At 38.9% G+C, this 21,383-nt stretch overlaps 2 protein-coding genes across 2 annotated transcripts in view; both read right to left on the bottom strand.

The window, feature by feature from the left end:
• The window catches only part of LOC146988932 (E3 ubiquitin-protein ligase rnf213-alpha-like), a 66,925-nt gene extending 51,503 nt beyond the window's left edge, over positions 1-15,422 (bottom strand). The window contains exons 1-20 of the mRNA XM_085774736.1: positions 15,267-15,422; positions 14,740-14,886; positions 14,390-14,589; positions 13,640-13,905; positions 13,294-13,529; positions 12,676-13,039; positions 12,513-12,568; positions 12,097-12,256; positions 9,678-9,785; positions 9,469-9,567; positions 9,269-9,391; positions 8,921-9,113; positions 8,093-8,266; positions 6,768-6,920; positions 5,768-6,387; positions 3,713-3,863; positions 3,415-3,632; positions 2,161-2,298; positions 1,598-1,753; positions 190-1,438 (exon numbers count right to left, since the gene is read on the bottom strand). Of these exons, the coding sequence (XP_085630862.1) occupies positions 190-1,438; positions 1,598-1,753; positions 2,161-2,298; positions 3,415-3,632; positions 3,713-3,863; positions 5,768-6,387; positions 6,768-6,920; positions 8,093-8,266; positions 8,921-9,113; positions 9,269-9,391; positions 9,469-9,567; positions 9,678-9,785; positions 12,097-12,256; positions 12,513-12,568; positions 12,676-13,039; positions 13,294-13,529; positions 13,640-13,905; positions 14,390-14,589; positions 14,740-14,886; positions 15,267-15,388 (4,933 nt within the window). The 5' untranslated portion in view covers positions 15,389-15,422. The remainder of the gene's footprint in view (positions 1-189; positions 1,439-1,597; positions 1,754-2,160; positions 2,299-3,414; positions 3,633-3,712; positions 3,864-5,767; positions 6,388-6,767; positions 6,921-8,092; positions 8,267-8,920; positions 9,114-9,268; positions 9,392-9,468; positions 9,568-9,677; positions 9,786-12,096; positions 12,257-12,512; positions 12,569-12,675; positions 13,040-13,293; positions 13,530-13,639; positions 13,906-14,389; positions 14,590-14,739; positions 14,887-15,266) is intronic.
• An 80-nt stretch (positions 15,423-15,502) lies between these two features.
• Positions 15,503-21,383, bottom strand: part of LOC146988931 (uncharacterized) — a 7,413-nt gene continuing 1,532 nt past the window's right edge. Inside the window, exons 2-6 of the mRNA XM_085775334.1 lie at positions 19,238-19,317; positions 18,274-18,383; positions 17,844-17,959; positions 16,734-17,363; positions 15,503-16,237 (exon numbers count right to left, since the gene is read on the bottom strand). Coding sequence (XP_085631460.1) covers positions 15,503-16,237; positions 16,734-17,363; positions 17,844-17,959; positions 18,274-18,383; positions 19,238-19,317 — 1,671 coding nt within the window. The remainder of the gene's footprint in view (positions 16,238-16,733; positions 17,364-17,843; positions 17,960-18,273; positions 18,384-19,237; positions 19,318-21,383) is intronic.

The raw sequence follows: 21,383 nt of genomic DNA, 5'->3' as shown, positions 1-21,383 counted from the left end.
GAAAAAACAAAAATATCACAAAAAAGGAAGGAAGGATTCCTTCCATTTTACAAAAATAAGCAAAAATATCACAAAAAAAGGAAGGAAGGATTCCTTCCATTTTAGTGATATTTTTGTTTTTTCCTTGTGTCTGGCACAGATAATAAATTAAAAGACAATAGAAGAACAAAAAGAAAAACTACTACTCACCTACTCCAGCACGCTGGGAAGCAACAATGCCAACAGAATGGCCACCTTTGAACAGGTAATTTTTCTGATCTGACACAGCGGTGTGATGTCTTGACAGATATTTTTGGATCCTTTCCAATGGCTCTTGTGGCACAAAGTCTCTTTTGTACTGACTGAATGCAGTGGGAATGTAAGTGTGCTCCCTGTCAGAGCTGCAGAAGATCGCTAGCCTGTAATCATGTTTAAACAGAGAGTGTAGTTTCTGAAAACACTTCTCCATTGAACAGCTCACGTCATAGGTAAGTTGGTCTGCCCAGAGCATTGTGTAGATCTTCTGACCAGTGTCACCTGGTGTGAGACACCTCCTCAGGAAAAGCTCTACTTGCTCATGTGATGTTGCAGAGGTACACAAGAGAACCTCATCATAACTTGGCAGTGGCTCATAGTCACTGGTCATGTACAAGCAGATACTTGAGATCAGGACCTCATCGCTAGGGCAGACTATGAGATTAGGTTGCTTTGAGGAGAGGCCAGTTGGGAGCCGTCTTCTGAGGGAATGGTCTTTTGTCTCTGAAAGTACTGGTTCTTCCCACTCATTTTCATTTTGGTTGTCAGTGACAGTCATCAACATCAAGAGTTCCCCTAAACTCCTTATGTCTAAGAGGTCATGGAAAAATATTCCCTCATTCTTCATGTAGCCATTCCACAACTCCTCCAGCTCTTTCAAACCAACAGTCTTATCTTCTGGTCCAGCTGAAGACATACTACTGTTATCCTGATGAAAAAATAGGCTTTGAAAGTGAATGCATTCATTCATCCTTCTCCCAGATTTGAACTGGTTGCAAAATCTTCCCCAAGTGGTCCAGACATCTGATGTTGTGCAGTTTGGTTTGATAAAAGAAAGCATCATCAATGCATTTTCCTCTATTTCGGCATTTAGATTTGTCTCAGTCACAACACTACACAGGTAGAATAGTTGTTCTGCTGTGAAGTAGTTTAAGTAGTAGTAATCAGATCTCTGTTTGTCCATGAAGTTTCGCCAGTCATCAAGAAACAACTCCATCTTGTTGGACAGCGCTGTAAGTTGGTCAACTACACTTCCACATACTTGGATGTGATGCACAGTCTTGCAAAAGTTGATTTGCATACTAATACATGGGTCTCTCTGGGTTTCGCAATAAATCTTGGCTTCCCAACACCTGAAGAGTGGGTTCCCTGCAGCATAAAGGTCTACAAATGCTTTGGCAAGCCTTTGGACATTGTCGAACACCTGAATATGAGTAAAATAAAGTGAAATAAAAGAGAATGTGAAAACAATACAAAAACATATATTATAAAATTCCATTTTACTCTTTATACAGCTTATATTAACACTGATTTAAACTACAAATATCTTTTGACAAAAAAAGAAAGAAAATAAATACAACACCTCAATGAACTGTTCCACTTCATTTTGATTTTGTTCCCCTCTCCCAGACATGAGCATAAGCTTATTTTGTAACTCTTTCAGGTCCTCATAGGTGCATGTCATGTTCTTCTCAGGTCCATCTTGAATTTGGAGCAACAGGGAAGTCTCTAATGCAAGCTATAGAGGGAAACATTATGATGCCAATTTAATTTTGTTAATTTTCATAATCATTAATACAATGAAAAATTCTAAGGTCTCTGTTCAAGATTGTCTCATAGGATAATTACCCAAGCAATAAGTATTCATTGCACTTACAGTACTAATGTTTGTTTCTTAGTTTCCTTGTTAACAATGACGAAACAATTGTAATGACAATTGTAAAGATAGGAATAACATAATGAGAACATAATATTCTGCACTAACAAACATTTTTGAAGTGTTCTTTACTTTGTTAAGTGATTTGAGCCCAGTTTTGTTGTTATACAAGCATTTAGGATTTTAATAGAACTATCAGGTTTTTATTGTATTTAGTCCTGTAATTCTTTAAATTATTAATTTCATGTAGTTCACTTAGTAGGCTATACCTTTTTCTGATTTTGGGCTTTGATGATGTATATTCCGCTCTCATTGATGGATGTAGCCAGAGACAGCGATGAAAACTCAACAGATCCATGGCTTTCTTTAACAGTCCTCAACCATTCCAAATGGCGTGCTGTATCCCTCTGAAAAAAACTCCAGACATTAAAACACAAATTCTGGCTGTTCATAAATTACAAAATGAAGTTTGTGCTGAGTTATATGAGCTTGTACAGGGTTACTTGCTCGGCCTTCCTTAATCTAGTTGAAAACGGTTTTGAGCGCTTTTGGGAGTGTTGGAAACTCTGTGTGAGATGTGTTGGTTAGTGATTGTGTGTTTTCCACGCTCAGTGGAAAGTGTAGACACAGTTTCTCTGGTTTAACAGCACCATAATGGGCAGGTGTCAGGTCTGTTTACAGTGTTTGTATGATCTGAAGGATGTCTCCTCTTCGGTCTTCCTCACAAGTCTCTCCATAAGCTTCAACTGGTTCAAAAGTCCGCTGCACGTATCATCACCAAAACCCCTTCTTCCCACCATATCACTCCCATCCTACAGCAACTTCACTGGCTCCCGGTCACATTACGAATCCAATTCAAAATCCTTCTGTATACTTTCAAAGCTATCCACAACCTCGCCCCTCCATACTTGTCTGATCTTCTCCACATTGCCACTCCAGCACGCTCCCTCAGATCTTCCTCCTCTCTCCACCTCACTGTCCCCCCTGCTCTCCTCAGCACCATGGGGAGCAGAGCTTTCAGTCGCTCTGCTCCCCGACTCTGGAATTCTTTATCATCTCACATCCGTAACATTGACTCTCTCCCTCTTTTCAAAACAAAAATCAAAACCCACCTGTTTCAAATTGCCTATCCACCCCACCACCCCCCACCCTAACACTTCCCTTTTATTCTGCACAGTTCTATTTATTTGTTCTTTTCATTATTTATTCTTACTGATGTGTTTATTGTTGTTTATTCTGTGCTTTTTAATGTTGTTTATTCCGTGCTGTGTGTTCTGTTTTGGTATTGTTTATTGATGATTTATTCTGTGTTTTTGATGATTTTAACTGCTGTAAAGTGTCCTTGAGTGGCGTGAAAGGCGCTTTCTAAATAAAATTTATTATTATTATTATTATTATTAAACCATGGAAGAGGGACAAAAATCTATGTGTTTATGTGATAACTTTATTTTGATGGGATGTGGTTCAATTGTAATATCAATGTCAGTTAAGGTATGATGGAAAGAAAAAGGCTTGAATCTCACCAACTTCATTGGTATACTTCTGTCATTTTCGAGTGCCTTCCACAGTTTTGTTGCCGCTGCCTTAAAGTCTTCAAAGTCAGAGTCATGCTTCAGTCCATACAGCATGGACGAATAACCAAGGACAGCATCATGAAAACAGGCCACTCGATCCACATCCAGGTCATTTTCTCCAGCAGAGATCGATGCCAGGTCAACAAACACTTTGAGCTCATTGATATCTGCAATTACAAATTTACTTTAGGAGGCGATACATTTTTTCTGTTTCACTACTGGTGACAAACATTGGCATTTACTGTACCTTCAAGTGATTTTTTAACCCACAGAACAAAGTTTTGTCTCACACTGAGTTGCTGAAGACATTCTTTGCGATTCTGTGTAATGTCCTTAAGAATGTTTTTGGCATTAATTAAGGTATCATCGATGCAATTCAGGCTCAAGTCAGCTTGATCCTGAAAAAGACACGTTTATAGAATTAAATCACAGACTGAATGATTGTATTCCAGGTTAGATAGGGATATAAAAACTATTATAATTATTATCATAACAGTTTATGGTGACATAGCGCTACTTTTCTCTAAAAGTTATGTAGAACCGAAAGTGACAATTATTTTAACCTCTACTTTTCTACTTAAAGCTGGCCTGTGGAGTTTATACATATAAAACAATGTCCGTTACATTGCAGCCACTGCCAAACGACTTATTAGGATGATCATTGAACGCATCTCCACCACACAACAGTCCCTGGTTTACCCAGGAGCGCAATTGCCTCTGAGGAGCGACTTTCCCGCGCTGTCGCACAGGGAATTACGCATGCAACGCAACACGTTCGGATTTGACGTAGAGTTTAGAGCGCTGGTAAACAGAAGAGAAGAAGAACATGTTATCTTATTTTTGTCTAGTCTGATATGCAGCCGGTGGAAGCACTGACACTGCAGCCACCGGAGCGGAGGAGACCCGACGGCGGATTCGTCCCACCCCCCTCCCCCCCGACACGCACCGCACCGTGGAGAGATCCGCCCGGTGAGCGTTCAGAGTCGACCACCGTACCCCCCCTCTCGCTGACCTCCGCGGTCCTGGACCGCACAGGTACCAGGAGACCAAGACCCCCTGTCATGTCGGTCCTCCACCCTCTCTGATCCTCCGCTAGTTGCCAGAGCCCCGCGGAGCCGAGTCTCTCCCTCCTCTCCCACACTTCAGCACCTGTCCTGGGCTACAGCTTGGCTCGCTCCACCGTCCTTTACTTTTGAAGTAGCTATAACTAATAATAATGCAACGTATAGCCTAACTATACACGCGTATGAGTGATCAGAACAGTAAATTGTTTACACTACTTTTAAAAGGAGTAAAGTCATTTAAAACGAGGAGCGAGCCGAGCCGAGCCGACACGGTGCAGCCCAGGACAGGTGCTGAAGTGTGTATGAGAGGAGTGGACAGACCGGGCAGGAGCAATACAGAGGCGTCTCGTCAGTCCTCGGCCGTCTTTAATGTCCCGAGACACCTCTTTCAATCCGTTTAAGGTTATTTGTTTGTGTTTAGGGAGGCTATATTTGCTTAGAATATTTTTTGGCAACCAGAAAAGCAATGTTTGACCCGGCGTGGCGGCGCCATCACACTCGCTCGCAAAAAAAAAAAAAAGACAAGAAAAAAGGAAAGAAAAAACGCACTTACACACATTTTGGAGGAGGGAAGCGCGTCACAGCATCATTTTTATTAAATCATAGTTTTCTCTAAATTAAGACAGTGTGCGGGACTACTTTTCACCCAGCCCCCCCCCCCCCCAAAATGTAGGCCTATGTATAAAAAATATGAAAATAAATTGCGTGTAGGCCTAGATATCGTTTAGGGATTTTTTTTTTTTTTTTTTTTACTAAACGTTTACAGTTTCATTCCGTGTAAACGTTTACACATGTATAAGGTCACACCCCTAAATAAATGCCAAAGCTGAATGACCACAACTTTTTTTTCTCTTCCTACTTCGCCAGTCACCTGGTTGCCTGGTTACCTGCACTTACCGTTCGGGGAGGGAGGGACGGAAGGGGGGTTCAACGTCATCGAACGGCGCAGGCTGACTGTTGCAGTAGCCTACTCGAAAAAAAACACGGCTGATGGCTCGTAATGAGCAAAGCTCCACAGGGCAGCTTTAACATTTCAGTCTATTTTTCAGAGAATGTCTGTATTACATGTTGCTCAACAAAAAATGTGAACTGAGGAACAGTTACTTACAATAGCAAAATACACTAGAGAATATTTATTTTATGAATGAGGCCACATCTGTAGGCCTGTTAATATCTTACAGGTAAAGACAGATGTTTCTTTAAAGACTCTTATTAACCATAAATTAATGTAAATGTACCATTTGCAGCAGTTTCTCGAGTACGGTGAAGTCTCCTTCAGGACATAGTGTGTTCCTGATATCCATGATTATTTTGGCAGATTCCATTGCCAGATAAAGATCATGGTAGTGTTGAATCTGGGACATTGTTACTTTGATCCATTTTCTGTCATCAGATGGATTTAATCTGCACATGATATTTAAATCTTTCTGCAACTCTTCATAGTTTTCTTTATAGATGTCAACAATGCTGTCTATTTCCTCCAGCAACACTTCCCTACTCTTCAGACTATCATAAAGGTCCTCGTATTTGCTGTAGCAGCTCTGAAAATATTTTTTATAAACATGTTCAAGAGTATAGATTTCTTCATTTCCATCAAGATGTTCAGTGTCATCTGTATCAGGCTGATCTTTTGAAAGCTCTTCTACTTGGATCCTCCAACACATTTTGAAGATTAAGCTGTCTTTAACGTCAAGAAGTTCTGAGGCCATTTGACGAGTGACATCACAAAGGTTGAAATAAGTGACCTTCTCAATTGTAGAAGATGTCTGTCCATCAAGAGTGTGAACCTTCAAAAAGTCATTCAGATTCATCATCTCGAAGTTCTGTTGAAGTTTTTTGTCCAACCCCTCAAAGTCAACTGTGGATTTAAAGGATACTGTCAAAAATGTGTGTAGATACAGATACATACAAGTTCTTCTACAACCCTTTCACTTCTAATGCTACAATACAAGAATCTAAGATCTTGAGAGAAGTAACTTGATGATAATGTCAGAAACAAAATTGACCACAATTATGACTACTATAATGGATCTCCAACTTCTGTCCCTATGTGGCCTTTTACACACATAGTATGACAGACTTACAACTTTAATATAATACATATAATTCTAAAGGAAATAATGTGGCTGATGATGATGAACTATGTCTTAGCGTAGCATCTTCTTCTTTATTGTAAGGCTAGGTCTCTAAAAAAAACAACTAAATAGCATAATTATGTGTAAGCAGTGCACTGCCTACCTTTGATATGTTGAGGAAGCTCCAGGCACATTTGCAGAAGACCCTTGGCCAGTTCCCTCTCATATTGGACAGCTTCTACTTCATCTTTTCTTGATTTCAGTAATCTTCTTACGTTTCTGTCATCTTTGCAGCGGCCATCATCACAGTGCCCATCTAGACAAACAAGACCAGATGAACTCAACAAAGATGCACACACACACACACACACATTTTAAAGCTTTCCTATAACCAGGCGCAGCGGCAGGATTTCAATTTTGGATGGGCCTGAGTAATTTTGGATGGGCCACTTAATACAGAAACTAATACTATACTGTACATAGAGTTGGAAATGATTCCTGCCTGACTCATTTGTCTCTATATTGTCTTGAAAGCACACCATTACAATGACACTGGAACCAGCTCGATGGAAATGGGGCCCTTGTGTCTGTGTGGGTTCTCTCTGGGTACTCCAGTCCAAAACACGCACATTAGGTTGATTGGTAGGGCTGGGACGATATGCTTTTCTCCCGATTCGATTCTTCTACGATTTTTTGGATGCCGATTCGATTTAAATTGCGATTCTACGATATTGCCGATTCTCTCGATTTTTAGTCACATTTTTAACATTTATCTGCACACAAACACTGTAGGAGCCTATAAATTAACATACTCCATTATAAAATGAACTTAAACCCTTTTCAAAGCCTGTACTCTCTGTATGTAAAAGAGGCTAACAAATACACATTGCACAATATTTAAAAAAATTCAAAAAAAAAAATTCAAAAAATTCAAAAAAAAAAATTTTTTCAAAAAAAAAAAATCGATTTTTGAAAAAAAAAATCGATTTAAAAATCGTCAAAAAAGATATCGCGATATCTATGTGAATCGATTTTTTCTCCCACCCCTATTGATTGGCAACCCTAAATTGCCCATAGGTGTGACTGTGAGTGTGTGTGTGTGTGTTCAGACATCTTATTTGTGATTAATGTAAATCATTTTGTTAAACAACAAGTAGTCACTTCCAAAAAGTAGTTGAACTGACTGTCAGTTATGTGGAGTATCTAGTGACTGATTTCTGGACTTCAGAATGATGATCTATGCCTTGAGTATCTCAAATCCAATTAATCTGTTGTCTTTTAACTGAGTTAGTTGAGGTCTCAATGGTTGGGATCTCAAAACCTCAATAAATCAACTATATCTTTCAGAGCTCGTAATTTCAATTTCAATACTGCTACTGGATGTATGCATACACAATCAAGAGTTAGAACTATAAGGAAATATAAAGTCAAAGTAAGAGTAGAGTAGAGTAGTAGAGTAGTAGAGTATAAATAAATATTTATATTTACCTATTTTCAACAACTCAACGAACTCATCTTTTTTTTGCAGGATTTGGTTTAAGGTTTTGATTTGGATGTCTCCACTGAGGAACTTCTCTGACACAGATTTAAATGCTGTGCTTGCCAAAGTCATCCTGATTTGTGCTTCATCTGACAGTTTGTCAATGAGCTTTACTCTTGCACCTGAAAAATAAGCATACAAACATGAAATATTAAAAAATCTTCTTATGTATTATTTACTGTGCAAATAAAAGTACAACAATACAAATTATTGTACTGAGATAATTATTAAATGCACAAACTGTGGTAAACAAACACACAGCTACAGTACGAATAGTAGTAGTAGTAGTAGTAAACCTTTATTTTACCAGGCAAGAATTGCTAAGAATACATTCTTATTAAGGTAATGGCCTGGTAGGAGGTGAGAGACCTCCTAAGGGCAAGGGAGAGGGGGAGTATAACATTAAAATATAGACAATAAAAGCACATACAACAACAGTGACACAAAAGAATAAAGAATAAAGACAATAAGCCAACATAATGCAATGACATACCACAAAATGACAGTTAGTTTGACGTACAGTGACATACAATAAGTTATGTAAGGACAGAGACACTAAAAGTAAAAACAGTGATGCTAGACAACCATAAATGAGACAGTAACAAAGCAACAACAGTAACAGACGGTGAGGAGGGGCTGGTGAGGAGACAGGATCAGAGAGAGCTTTGGCTGGGACAGCTGCAGGTATACTTTATGGAATATGACCACACACCATACATTAGTAAACAGCAAATTCCTGGTAATGGGCTCACGTCATGTTAAATTTAGGTAGTTACCTGTCATCTGGAAGACAATTTTAGCCATGGGCCAGTTTAGAAGATACTCAAATATCAAGTCATCGCCTTCAATGCAAACTCCATTAGCATCTGTGGGCCACGTCTTCAGCACAACAGCAGACATCAGCTTCCCAAACTTTGTGATATCATGTTTCTCCAACAGATCTAAAACAGTCTTGCCAGATTTATCTTTCTGAAAAAAAGAAAAAGAAAAATCATGCATACCAATTAGGCACCCACAGTACTGCTTCAACTAGGGCAGGGTGGTATTTGGGGGAGAAATTAATATCTTTAAAAGAAAGATCTACTGACTCAATTAATTTCAAGTACTACGTCTCACAATCATACCTGACAAAGACCCTCAACTGCATCCACTGCACATTTCTCCATTGCGCTCCATAAAGATGAACTTGTATTGCCCAGTTCTTCCATCTTTTCACAGTATATTCCAATTTGATTATGTGGTCGTTCCTATCACAAATGCACATATTCTTAGTTTTGTTTTTTAAGACCACATGGAAAGAATCTAAACACAAATTTAGTCTTACCTGTTTTAGTTTTTTCTCAAAATCCATCATGAAGGTGTTTCTCCAGCTTGAAGTGTGTTCTTTATGACTAAAGGACAGTGTGAGCAATTTGTTCCACACCTAAAAAGACATATAAGATCAAATGGCTACCACACTGGTGAAATAAAAAAAAAAATCAATGTAAGACAATAACAGAGAACAATGTGCATGTTAAATTTATTTCTTCTTACTTGTATTTCATCAGGAACAAGCAGCTTGTTTTGGAAGGTGTTTCTCCGCCATTCCCACATTGTTTCTAATGTTTCCCCGACCGACTCTTCATGAACTCTCACTCTTGACTGGGATAGCAGTTATAAATTATTATATATAACTATGTTTTTCATTTCTTTTCTAAATAATAATAACAAAAACAACAACAACAACAGTAATAATACTACTACTAATAATAATATTTCAGTGAAAACATATAAACATTCAATTTCAAATGTGACTTGCACTCATTTAAGCATTATATCTTAGCTCTTGGTCCATTATTAGCTCTGCTGTGAACCAAGGGGGCAGTTGTCGGTCTGAGAAGTGAAGCTCACTTCCGTGTTCAAAAAACTGCAATCCTCTCGGCTGCCTCTGGGGGCTGGTGTCAGAAAGCAGCATTCTCCATAGACCCCCATGTTAAAGGGATAGTTCACCCAAAATTCACTCATTATCTACTCAACCTCATGTCGACTAAGGGCTGGGAGAAGTTTTAGAGTCCTCCGTGCCTTCTCTGAGTTACAGCGGGGCACCGTACAGCATTGCATGTCCATATGACGGTTGCGGACGGAGCTCACTTTTCTTCGTCCAAAAAGACACACCAAAAACCATCCAAATACCTCCATAGTGCTTGTCTGTAATGTCCCTCTTGTATTGAAACCCCAAAATGAGAAATTGTTTTTTTCGGAACAATTTCTCATGTTGGGGCTTCAATACAAGAGGTTTTTTGGTGTGTCTTTTTGGACGAAGAAAAGTGAGCTCCGTTCGCAACCGTCATATGGCAGTGCAGTGCTGCGCCAAGCCCCCCTGTAACTCCGAGAAGGCACGGAGGACTCTGAAACTACTCCCACCCCTTAGTCGACATGAGGGTGAGTAGATAATGAGTGAAATTTCAATTTTGAGTGAACTATCCCTTTGAAATCGCCTCCTCTAAACATGATCAAAGCCTGGTGTCATCACGTTTTTTGGTCTCAACCAATAGTTTCTACCCCCGCACACACTCTGAGGGGGGTGAATTTTTTTTTTTTTAACTCTACCGTTTTAGTATCATTAGGTTAAAATTCTCGCCAATTAGGGCACAGAAACGTTGAGTGACAGGTCCAGAGCGGTCCGTGGACAGCTGCTTTGAGGCGAGTGGGCGGGTTCTCGGCCGGCCAACCCAACATGGCGCCATATTTGAGTCACAAAAACAACTCTCCAAAACCAATGGGTGAGGTCACAGATGCTACGTCCATATTTTTTACAGTCTATGCTGTGAACCTTGTTTTTAATGATAAACATCAAAAATAAGGGCTGCTACAAGTGTGGATGCACAAACATCAAGAGATTGACCTTTATTCCAAATCCATAAATGCAACAAATACCAAATGGGGTAAACTGTGTGGTTGCCTATCAAATCACAATAGAATCCTAGATCACAACATATACGCAGGAACTGCAATTTTATTGATAAAAGTGTAAAATGTGTAACACAATAGGAATTGTGATGGTAGAGATGCTCCGACCTACAAATCAGATTCAAGGGAACATGCTTGTTTGGTACAGGCCCAAGACAAAATCATGTAATTATTTTAGATTTTTTTTTTTTTTTTCAGTGACAATGAGTTCCAAAAATTATCCTTTCAACCACTTCAGATGAAGTCTTTCCACCACTACACTGGACAGCTCCCACCCTTTTCATGACCTGTTTGCAATAACTACCATCTGGAAGATGCTACAGCGCCCTAAAGACTGACACTTCCAGATTCAGAAACAGCTTTTACCCAACAGTCATCTATGAGCTGAACTCCCACCCCCTGCCCCCATCCCTCTACAGCCACTTAAAAATGCAATACCATGCACAATGTCTGTTTTTATGTATTTACAATTTTTATACATATGTATCTACTGTTTTTGTTTTTCAATAAAGGCATTCTATTCTTTTCTATTCTATTCAAAATTGTGACTCATCGCAATTACAATATCAACTACATTAACAGCAATATGATTTTTTTTTGCATATCAAATCAGCCCGCTATCCAAAACCTTAAAGACAGGTAGCAGTAAATTAGCTGTCTCACCAGTCTCACTACTGGGTCTTACCAATGGGTATTACCATCTCAGAATGCATTGGAGAAAACTTTCAAACAGGTCATATTATAAAGATTTAAATTGTTTATTTTCATGCCTGACATTAACCTCAAACCTATATGGGGGTTAGGTTAAACTGAGCGCATGCCTGATGGATTGCATCTGTAATGTTACTGCTTGTCTACACTAAGTTTTCACGGACTCTTCCTTGATGTTTGTGCCGGTATTTTGTACTCAAAGTTGCATTAACGTCTAATTAAAAAATGATAATAAAGCTGAAATTGCTCTAAAAATGTAGACTATGACAAGGTATGGGGACATATGACCTACCTGGGAATCATTGTGGTTATACAACTTGGTTAACAGACAGACCAGATCAAGGAAGTGAAGGGGAAGATCACAGCGGGATGGACCTTTTGTGTGAGTGCAGACAGTGCCAAGAAGCTTTACTGCAGTTTTCAGGCAGCACTCTCCGTACTGATCACTGAAACTATGAGAGAACAATATGTATTATTGTTGTGTATGCATACCATCCACCAATGATATACCAAAATCCTAACCTATAGATCAGATCAGTGGTTCCCAGCCTTTTCCAACTCAGGGCCCATCTCCAACTCCATAAACAATACAGAGGCCAAATAATGCGTTCTCAGAGCACTTTTAACTTGGAAATATATAATATCTATAGTATAGATATTACTGCAGATAAGTTGTTAAAATTACAGATTTTTTTATTTTTTATTTACCTATTACTGTGATGGCTTTCTCTGTTGATGAGATGCAATGCCAGTTCTCTCAAAGCCTGTAAACCAAAGAACATATTTCAGAACATCACTAGTAGAAATAGCTTAACAATGATGTGGCAATCCAAGCAAATACAAGTAGGAGCTTTTAGTTAAGGATACATACTTCATAGGTTGACTGAGGTGGTCCAGATTTGACTCTAAACTGTATGTGTTGAAGAATGTCTAAGAGGTCCACTTTCACAGTGGATATGAAGCTCTTTAGATCTTCCAAACTCAGCAGAGACATCCAAGAACGCACAAGACGACAATCAATATCCACCAGGTATGCATGGTCTTTCATGATCTGTGCTCCTGTTCTCCCCATAAAGCCTGTCCACAAGTCAAACTGTGGATTCAGGACCGGTGGAGCTGGCTCAAATGGCTTGCTTTCTCCTCTCAGTAAATGAATCAGTGGAATAACCAAGATCCACTTCTCAATATGGTGTTGGCTGGCATTGTTGCAAAGCATCTCAACAGCATCTGCAAGACTGTCACAGTGGAGAATTGAGTGTATTATATTTAAAATGGAAATCCTGTTTACATAAAAAAAAAACACTTTTCAATATTTGGAAATGTTACAATTATTTATTTATTATATTACGTCCCATTAGCTTTTGTTTTTATTCCAACTGATGTTGATGGAAGACTGCACTTTTACTTTATCCTTGCAGTGAATAACTAATTAATCCAGAGACATCATTATGCTTATTTTATGCTTGAACTTTAACCACACAGTAGTTACCTCTTTTTATCTGGTAGTGGCCTTACAAAATCTTCCCAAAAAGAGATGAAATTGAGCTTTGGTATTTCAGGCAGACAAAGAAGATCACATAGACGAGATAGTTGATCCGTCACACTCTCCCTCAGATACATGTTGTAGATGAGCAAACTGACAACTCCAACATGCAGAGGTGGTAAGAGGGATTCAGATTTTCCTATCCACCTTTCCTCCAGGAGACGTTTTAGCAGTGTTCTCACCTGTAAAAAGTAAAGCAAAAAAAAAGACTCATACCACGTATTTTTAGGTTTGAGAGGACCATTCTGAGTGTACATGTGTATTGTTGTAAAATACCATTCTTGACTTTTACCTGTTCTTGACCATACGGTAATCTCCATGGTTTTTCCCAGCCATCATGTAATACAGGATAGCTATATGTATAAAAGAACTGTCGTAGCATGGAAAAAAAGTTGTTCACATTTTGTTCATTCCAGGTTGTAAGAACATTAAAGATTGTCTTTAGCATTTCCTTGGCAGCTAGGTCTCTCCCCTTCAGTACAGTTTCTTTGGTTGAATTCCAAAGCCAGTAATTGGTCATCTTGGGATGGATCATGTCATCATACTGGTGCCACTCATCTGTCAGACAATATAAGATTTTCACAGAAATATTATCTGTCTGGGGCGTTGAGTGGCGCAGGTGGTTAAGCAGGCACCCCATGTATAGAGGCTACAGTCCTCGCCGCAGGCGGCCCCGGTTCGAATCCCGCATCGGCAGCCCTTTCCTGCATGTCATTCCCCCTCTCTCTGCCTCTCCATTTCCTATCTCTCTCAACTTTTCTATCTAATTAAAGGCATGAAAAGCCAAAAAATATACTTAAAAAAAAAAAGAATTAATATCTGTCGGTTTTAGCACTGTCTTGTGTGAACACATTAGGTTAAAACAGGTCAAATAAATAATAACAAGTGACAATGTGAGTATATTACAATTTCACTGGTAAATGTTCTGTATTTCATAAGTTCATTGTGTATTATACATTCAAAAACCTTATAGAAATCATTTGCCTGAAATAAATCACTAATAAGGAAAATTTCTGTCTGAGCAAAAGTGTGTTTAGATTACCTTTGCGTGATAGGAGATCATGCCTGATTGAAAGGCACCTGTTGCACAACTCAGTTCCTTCTGTCAGGTAGAGGGTCTCATAGGTACAGTTATTTCCACTGGACTTGAAAACAGCATATTTGTAGGGTATTTTCTCATGAATTCTGTTTTTGGAAATCGTAACCAGTGCTTCAACAAAATATCGCTTGTCCCCCAGAGCCCTGTCAAGAAAAGTAGGTATTGGAAGAGACATGTTAATATGGAAATATATGGAAAAAGAATCACAATCTTCTTGCTTCAGTTTCCAATAGAGAATTTACAAAACAAGTGCTTTGATTTAATAATGAGTCATTAAAATAAAAAACCCATACCTAGAAAAGGACATTTTATGGCCATAACTCCAGTGTCCAAACAATGCTTCAGAACATATCCAAACAGAGTCCTTATCTGGATCCAAATTAAAGTCTTTGGAAGTGACAGCATGGAAGTAAACTTGTATTTGCTCACCGACTGATGACCTAAAAAGAAGAAGAAGGAAAAAGGATTTGTCAATAAATGTGAACATAAGTGATTGTTCGGTTATTTTACATGGGAGACGCAAGTGAGTGCACCAAGACAGAAGCAGAGCAATGTACTGGACATGAGTGTATGTGCACCTTGTTCTCCATGTTTCTTCATCCACAAGAGTGTGTGTGTGTGTGTGTGTGTGTGTGTGTGTGTTAATGTTCTTTGTGTGTACAGCAGGGTGGCTATTTTCACTATATTACTGAGGACTGAAAACTGTGAGTACTCTACTTTATGAGTCTCACTGTTTTGTAGGTGCCGAATGCTGGACTCACAGGTTTTAACGGCTATTTCAAGATTAAGAATTTACATTTTGGCCCTCTAATGTACTTACATTTGTGGATGTTTAGGAGACCTTTCAAAGACATTTGCTTCCACTTGAACACCCTGCTCCTCTGATCCTGGTGGCCTGGAGTCTACAATTTTATTGACTGGCTGCTGTTCTTGCCTATCCATGTGTGTGCTTGTTTTGTCAACTGACTGGGGGTCAGTGGTCTGTGGAAAAAGGATAGGGTATTAAGAAAAAGGGAGCAATAAGTGTTTGATGCTTTATGATGTTTTTGAGTCAGTTTAGGAATAAAATGCTACATATTTGACTGATGACAACAGTACCTCAGGGGTCGTTTCCTTAGCAGAAGTAGCAGAAAAGTCTCTGGATTCATTTGGAGTTTGTTCTGAGTCGCACAAGCTCTTATTTCTGCCAGCATGGTCTTTGTGTTTGCTAGTTTGCTTAGATAAGGCATTCTGCTCAGTGTTGGTGTGATCTTCATTGACATCTGGCCTGCCTGACAGATTTTGTGTCTCATTGTAGGTTGATTTGTTTTCATCCTGACCAGAGTGTTTTGACACCACATTGCGTTCTTGAGGTGTTTGCTCAGATGATTCAGGTGCAGTGGAGACAGTTTCTTTAGTTGATGTTAGAGATGACATAGAAATAGACGGCCCAGAATGAGTATCACTTGACTTGTCAGCAGGAAGCTGAACTGCACCAGAGCTGCTAGCCTCTGCACTAATACCTGATGGGCCCTCTGTTTTTTGTTTTGTCAGTTTATCACTGGAGGGTTTTGGAGATGGTGGAGTTGTGGAAACAGATGGGTTTATCTCAGGGGTTCCACTGTGCAGTTGAGGGCTACTTTCAGAAACTGTACTAGACAGCTTCTCTTCCTCTCTCCCTGCTTGTGTCTGATGGATGGACGAGGCTGAGGTTCTGGTGTCTACTGTGGCTGTGCTTGATTTATTATTTGACAGGTCCGCTGGTGCAGCATCATCTATGGCAGTCTCCGAGTCTTCACAAGCCAACTGTCCCTGAAAGAAAAATATAAACATATGAATAAAATAAAAATATATCAGTCTATATATATTTTTGTATGTCTCATAGGTGGCAAAGAAGATCTGTACAGTATATGAAGGGTAAAGAAAAATGATTGCCTTGGATTGAGAATGAGTGGAATAATGTAGATTTACCATACCTCTAAATTTTGATGTTTTACTTGTGATAATCTAATTTTGCCTTGGTTGGTAAATAGGCAAGTAAATATTATTATGCAGTGAATAATCTATGTCCATGATTATAAGTCATGGATACATGTCACAGTGTATATTGTTGTAACCTAAGAATAATGAAAATCATTATACTGTCATCATTGTCAATTTAAAATTGTCAATTATAACAATAATAATTACCTAATAGTGTATGTGCAGGAATTAAGAAAAAGGGAGCAATAAGTATTTGATGCTTCATGATGTTTTCGAGTCAGTTTAGGGAATACAATTCTACATATTTGACTGATGACAACAGTACCTCAGGGGTTTGGGTCGTTTCCTTTGTTGGAGAAGCAGATTCATTGGGAGTTTGTTCATCTGATTCGCTCTTATCTCCGCCTGCATGGTCTTTGTGTTGATTAGTTTGCTTAGCAAAAGCATTCTGTTCAGTGTTGGTGTGATCTTCATTGACATCTGGCCTGCCAGACAGATTTTGTGTCTCATTGTTGGTTGACTTGTTTTCATCCTGACCGGAGTGCTTTGACACCACATTGCATCCTTTTGTTTGCTCAGATGATTTGGGTGCAGTGGAGAGGGTTTCTTCAGTTGATGTTAGAGATGACGTAGACGGCCCAGAGTGAGTATCAACAGCAGGAACCTGAACTGCACCAGAGCTGCTAGCCTCTGCACTAATACTTGATGGGCCCTCTGTTATTAGTTTTGCCAGTATATCACTGGAGGGTTTTGGAGAAGGTGGTGTTGTTATCCCACTGGCTGTTCCACTGTGTGGTTGAGGGCTACTTTCAGAAACTGTACTAGAGTGTGTCTGATGGATGGATGAGGCTGAGGTACTAGTGTCCACTGTGGCTGTGCTTGATTTATTATTTGACAAGTCCACTGGTGCAGCATCATCTATGGCAGGTTCTGAGTCATCACAAGCCAACTGTCCCTGAAAAGAATATAAATATATGAATAAAATAACATTTTTTATGTCTCATATGTAGCAAAGAACATCTACTGTATGTACAATGATATCCAACACCACAACTCAGTTCCACTTTTTTAAATTTGTTTTTTGTTGCTTAGACATAATACTTGATTGCTGGCGGCGTTGTATTGTAAAGTGCTGCCTTGTGTTGTTGAAAGACATGTTTCATGATTTATAACAGTTTTGGCAATGGTAGAAACCTGTTCTCCTGTTTTATGACCTTGTTTACCAACTAATGTCTGAGTGAACTAACAGACAAATCCATGTTTCAGTTTCAGTCAAGAAGAAGTTAAAGTTTCTTAAGATTGTGAAAGGATGTTGCATTGACTCTTTCTGTTTTGATTTCTTTTTCAAATGCCACTAGTTAAATTTGTGGCTCAATGCCATTTACATGAGTATGAAAATTACAACTATCTAACAACCGTTTCTTAGCCTTTTCACCTTTGTTGGGGCAGAAGTTTCCTGTTCCTCTTTAACATCTTTTAGCACCTGGCCTGGACCCTCTTTTTGGCTCTTCTCATGCACGACAAAGGGTTGAGGTGCTGATGTGCTCACATCTGTGTAATAATAAATGTGACATATTCATTACATATTTCTAAACACAGTAAATGCATTAGTTTCAGCTTTTTATTATACTCTATACAGATGGGATAAGAAAATGAAAAATTGCAAACTTCAACATACGTCATTTACTGTATGAATGTGTAAAATACCAAATGCTTTTGTAATATCAATAACATTAGCTACCAAGACGTAATTTAACATTGAAACATTGTGCTGTTGTAATAATCAGCAGATGGGTATTACATTAGTTATATTTCATACAATAACCACAAGAAATTAATAAAGACGAGTTTGGTTGGAAACTTACTTTGAGTGCTATTTTGACTCAAAACAGATAACTTGATACCACACTCAGGACAGTACTTAAATGAACGTCCCAATGAAGTTTCACACTTAGGGCAAATCATGATGCATGACCTGTGTAAACAGAAAAATGGTAAAGAGAGCAAGCATTTACAGTTGCAATATAAGCATTATAATCATGGTTCCTGCAGCTTGAGGCAAATCAGATTTAAGAATTTTAACAATTTTCTTTGATGCCACTAAAAGAAAATGTATTACCAACTCAGAACTGGATACAACAAAAGTGTCAGCAATGTTGCAGTTAATTATATGAATGGATATCTGTCTGTATATCTGATGCATCTTGCCCCAGTGCAGGTAGATGGGTGTGGAGATGAGAGTCGAACATAACGAGGAGATACTTGGCATCTGTTGACTAGCTGACTTCGCAATTTTGAGTTTCGATTCTCTTGACTTTTACACATGCGTTGACACAAGAGGGAGATCATGCTCGTGCGTAATTTGCGCAGCCCTACGCAACTTCCGTATGAACGTAGGGGCTGCCCATTCCTTGGCGCAGCCTACTGCAAACAAATGTCTGCCTCGTTCAGCTGGCGGACAGCGCCCTGCTGTTATGAAAGCATCTAATTAGCCGCAAACAAATTAAAAGTGTCCTGATCTGGCCGACGTTAATGCGGAAAGTACTCAACAACATCGATGCAACAAAAGCGGATGTTACCAATTACTTAGAGAATAAAGTCTGCATAAAGCGATTCGACAACGTAAAATCCCATTTAAAGACTTTAAAAAAAAAAAACAATAGGCTACTGAACATAAGTAGACTTCATGTTACTTCTTAAAGACGCATCGACCCCTGAATCGACGTGTTATACACGAGGTTGCCTTGTGACATATGAAAGGTTGTGTGGACTACTTTCGTCTCACTTCCTTCTTCGCCTTGATCTGTGATTATTTTTCTGCTACAACACAGCGCAGGCTGACCGATAAACACAGAATTCACCAGCACAAAGTTAAATTTAATCTTGTTGCGAATTAAATTCAGAATACTCTGAGCAGATAATACAAAGAGATTGAACAAATAACAAACACATTTCCAAAAACACAGACCCAACAATTCATTTCAAACAAACAATTAATAAATGTCTACCCTGCCTCAACACAATAGTCTTACATGAGTCAGTGAAAATCATTAATTTGTTCAGCAAGCCTACCTTGTCTGCTCATCACCCTTCCATGGTTGAGAGTGAAAATCTGAGCTGATGACTTGCTTTATGACTGAGGGTATGCACTTAGTTTCACTTTCATTTATGAGGAAAAGGAGTGACTGTCTTGGCTTTTGCTTTCATTGAGCAAGAACACAATTATCTCTTCTAAAACCTGAAGTACCACCGTAGCTATTTTCAAACAGACTGTTGCCTGACAAAGAAAAGCCACAAATCTTCACATCTCAGCGGCTTAAAGGGTAAAAGAATTATCAAAATGATATTCTTCAGCAAATCAACTAATTGTTTTATCTTTCTACTGTCATCATCAACATACTTGAATGAATGAATGAATTTATATATTTAAAACAGGGACAATGCACAAAAAAACATTAATCTTGTAAAACAAGAAGAGATGCTCTGAGCCAGGTTATAGCAACAATTGACCCTTTGTCAAGGCCCCGCCCCCCACGGTTACTGTTGCTAGGTTGGACAAACAATGGTCACGGAAGGGTCAACTCCCATTGGAAACCATTGAAAATTAGGAAGATTTAAATTGCTAGTAAGGGAAATTTGAATTAACTTACATATCAGAAAAATGGTGTCCGTGATAGAAGACAGACGTGGCTAAAGAACGATTGAACGGGCATTACCCGACTTTTCCGAAAAATGGGGGAAAATCATTGTTTTGGTCACTCACTAGCTAGTAGCTAACGGCGCTAGCTAACGTTAGCTACAAGCTAACGCTTAATCTCCGCCGATCTCCCGTTTCTCCTCGTAAAACTTCACAAAGTTCAAAAGACATTAGTAGCGGTAATGTTACGTTTGCTAGATAACTTTGAAGGTATTAGATCTTCTCTGTTAAAGAACACGACCAGAGAGTGGACTGGAGAATGAATGAGCTTCAATAGCACAAAGTACAGCCAGGGAAAACAGGCTCACTTCTCATGAGGACTGCACACAACAACAACAACAACAAACAAAACTTTGCAGTTAACCCCTGACCTATGCCTACAGCTCCCCCTAGTGGACCACCCCCAAACCCTATTATTAAGCTCAACTAAATACATAACAGAAAGTTAAAGTAATATTATATACAGTACATAGGCTAAGTATGTTTATTGATGTCTTGTGTTTGGGGAATGGGATAAAAATGACTCAAATACGTTCCAGATATTGTGAGTTGCTATTGCAGGAACCCCAGGCACACATTTTAACCATATTGAAAAATTATAAAGTAGTTTTTGCCCAAAAGTTGCTATGTACCTATCTTGTTTCATAGGGTTTAATTCCAGGGTTGTCCAACCTTAGAATGTTGCACAACACGTGACATGGGGAGAAGCGCTCTGATTGGTGGAACAGCAGACCAATCAGAAGGCCAACAAAGGGTCAATTGCTAATGTCCGTCTGTAGTCCCTGGGCAGGTAAAGTGGGAGCAGATACAGTATTAAAATGAACTTAATGTAAATATTGAGGATATATACACTTAGAAATAACATGGCACAAGTTACAGTTACAGCAGATTATATTATCAGTTCTCTGATTTATGGTGATTCTAAAGTTTAGCAAATGCTTCAACTACATTAGAGTACCGCTACCTATATTCATTATTTTAAGAATTGATGAACACTCCCCAGCGGCAGTAGTTTTTTATCACTATTAAGTGGTAGCCAGTATGTGTAGGATTATTATGCTAACAATGTTAAGTGACATGTTCTGAAATCTTAAAATGCACACACAGACTTCCACAATGTTTGCCTTTAGGTGGCAGTATATTCTAATCTGAAAGAGAATCAGACTCCAACATTACAGACAGGTTCAATTGAATATAAATAGTTAAAAGAAACACTATGCAGTGATTACAATAAGGTAAGAATGGAGAAGAAGGCATTGTACAAGCTTTTGTCATTAA

This window comes from Trachurus japonicus, chromosome 4 (genome assembly GCF_045865225.1).
Source record: "Trachurus japonicus isolate A0001 chromosome 4, Traja_1.0".
Taxonomy (NCBI): Eukaryota; Metazoa; Chordata; class Actinopteri; order Carangiformes; family Carangidae; genus Trachurus; species Trachurus japonicus.
This window is presented reverse-complemented; position numbering and strand designations above follow the sequence as displayed.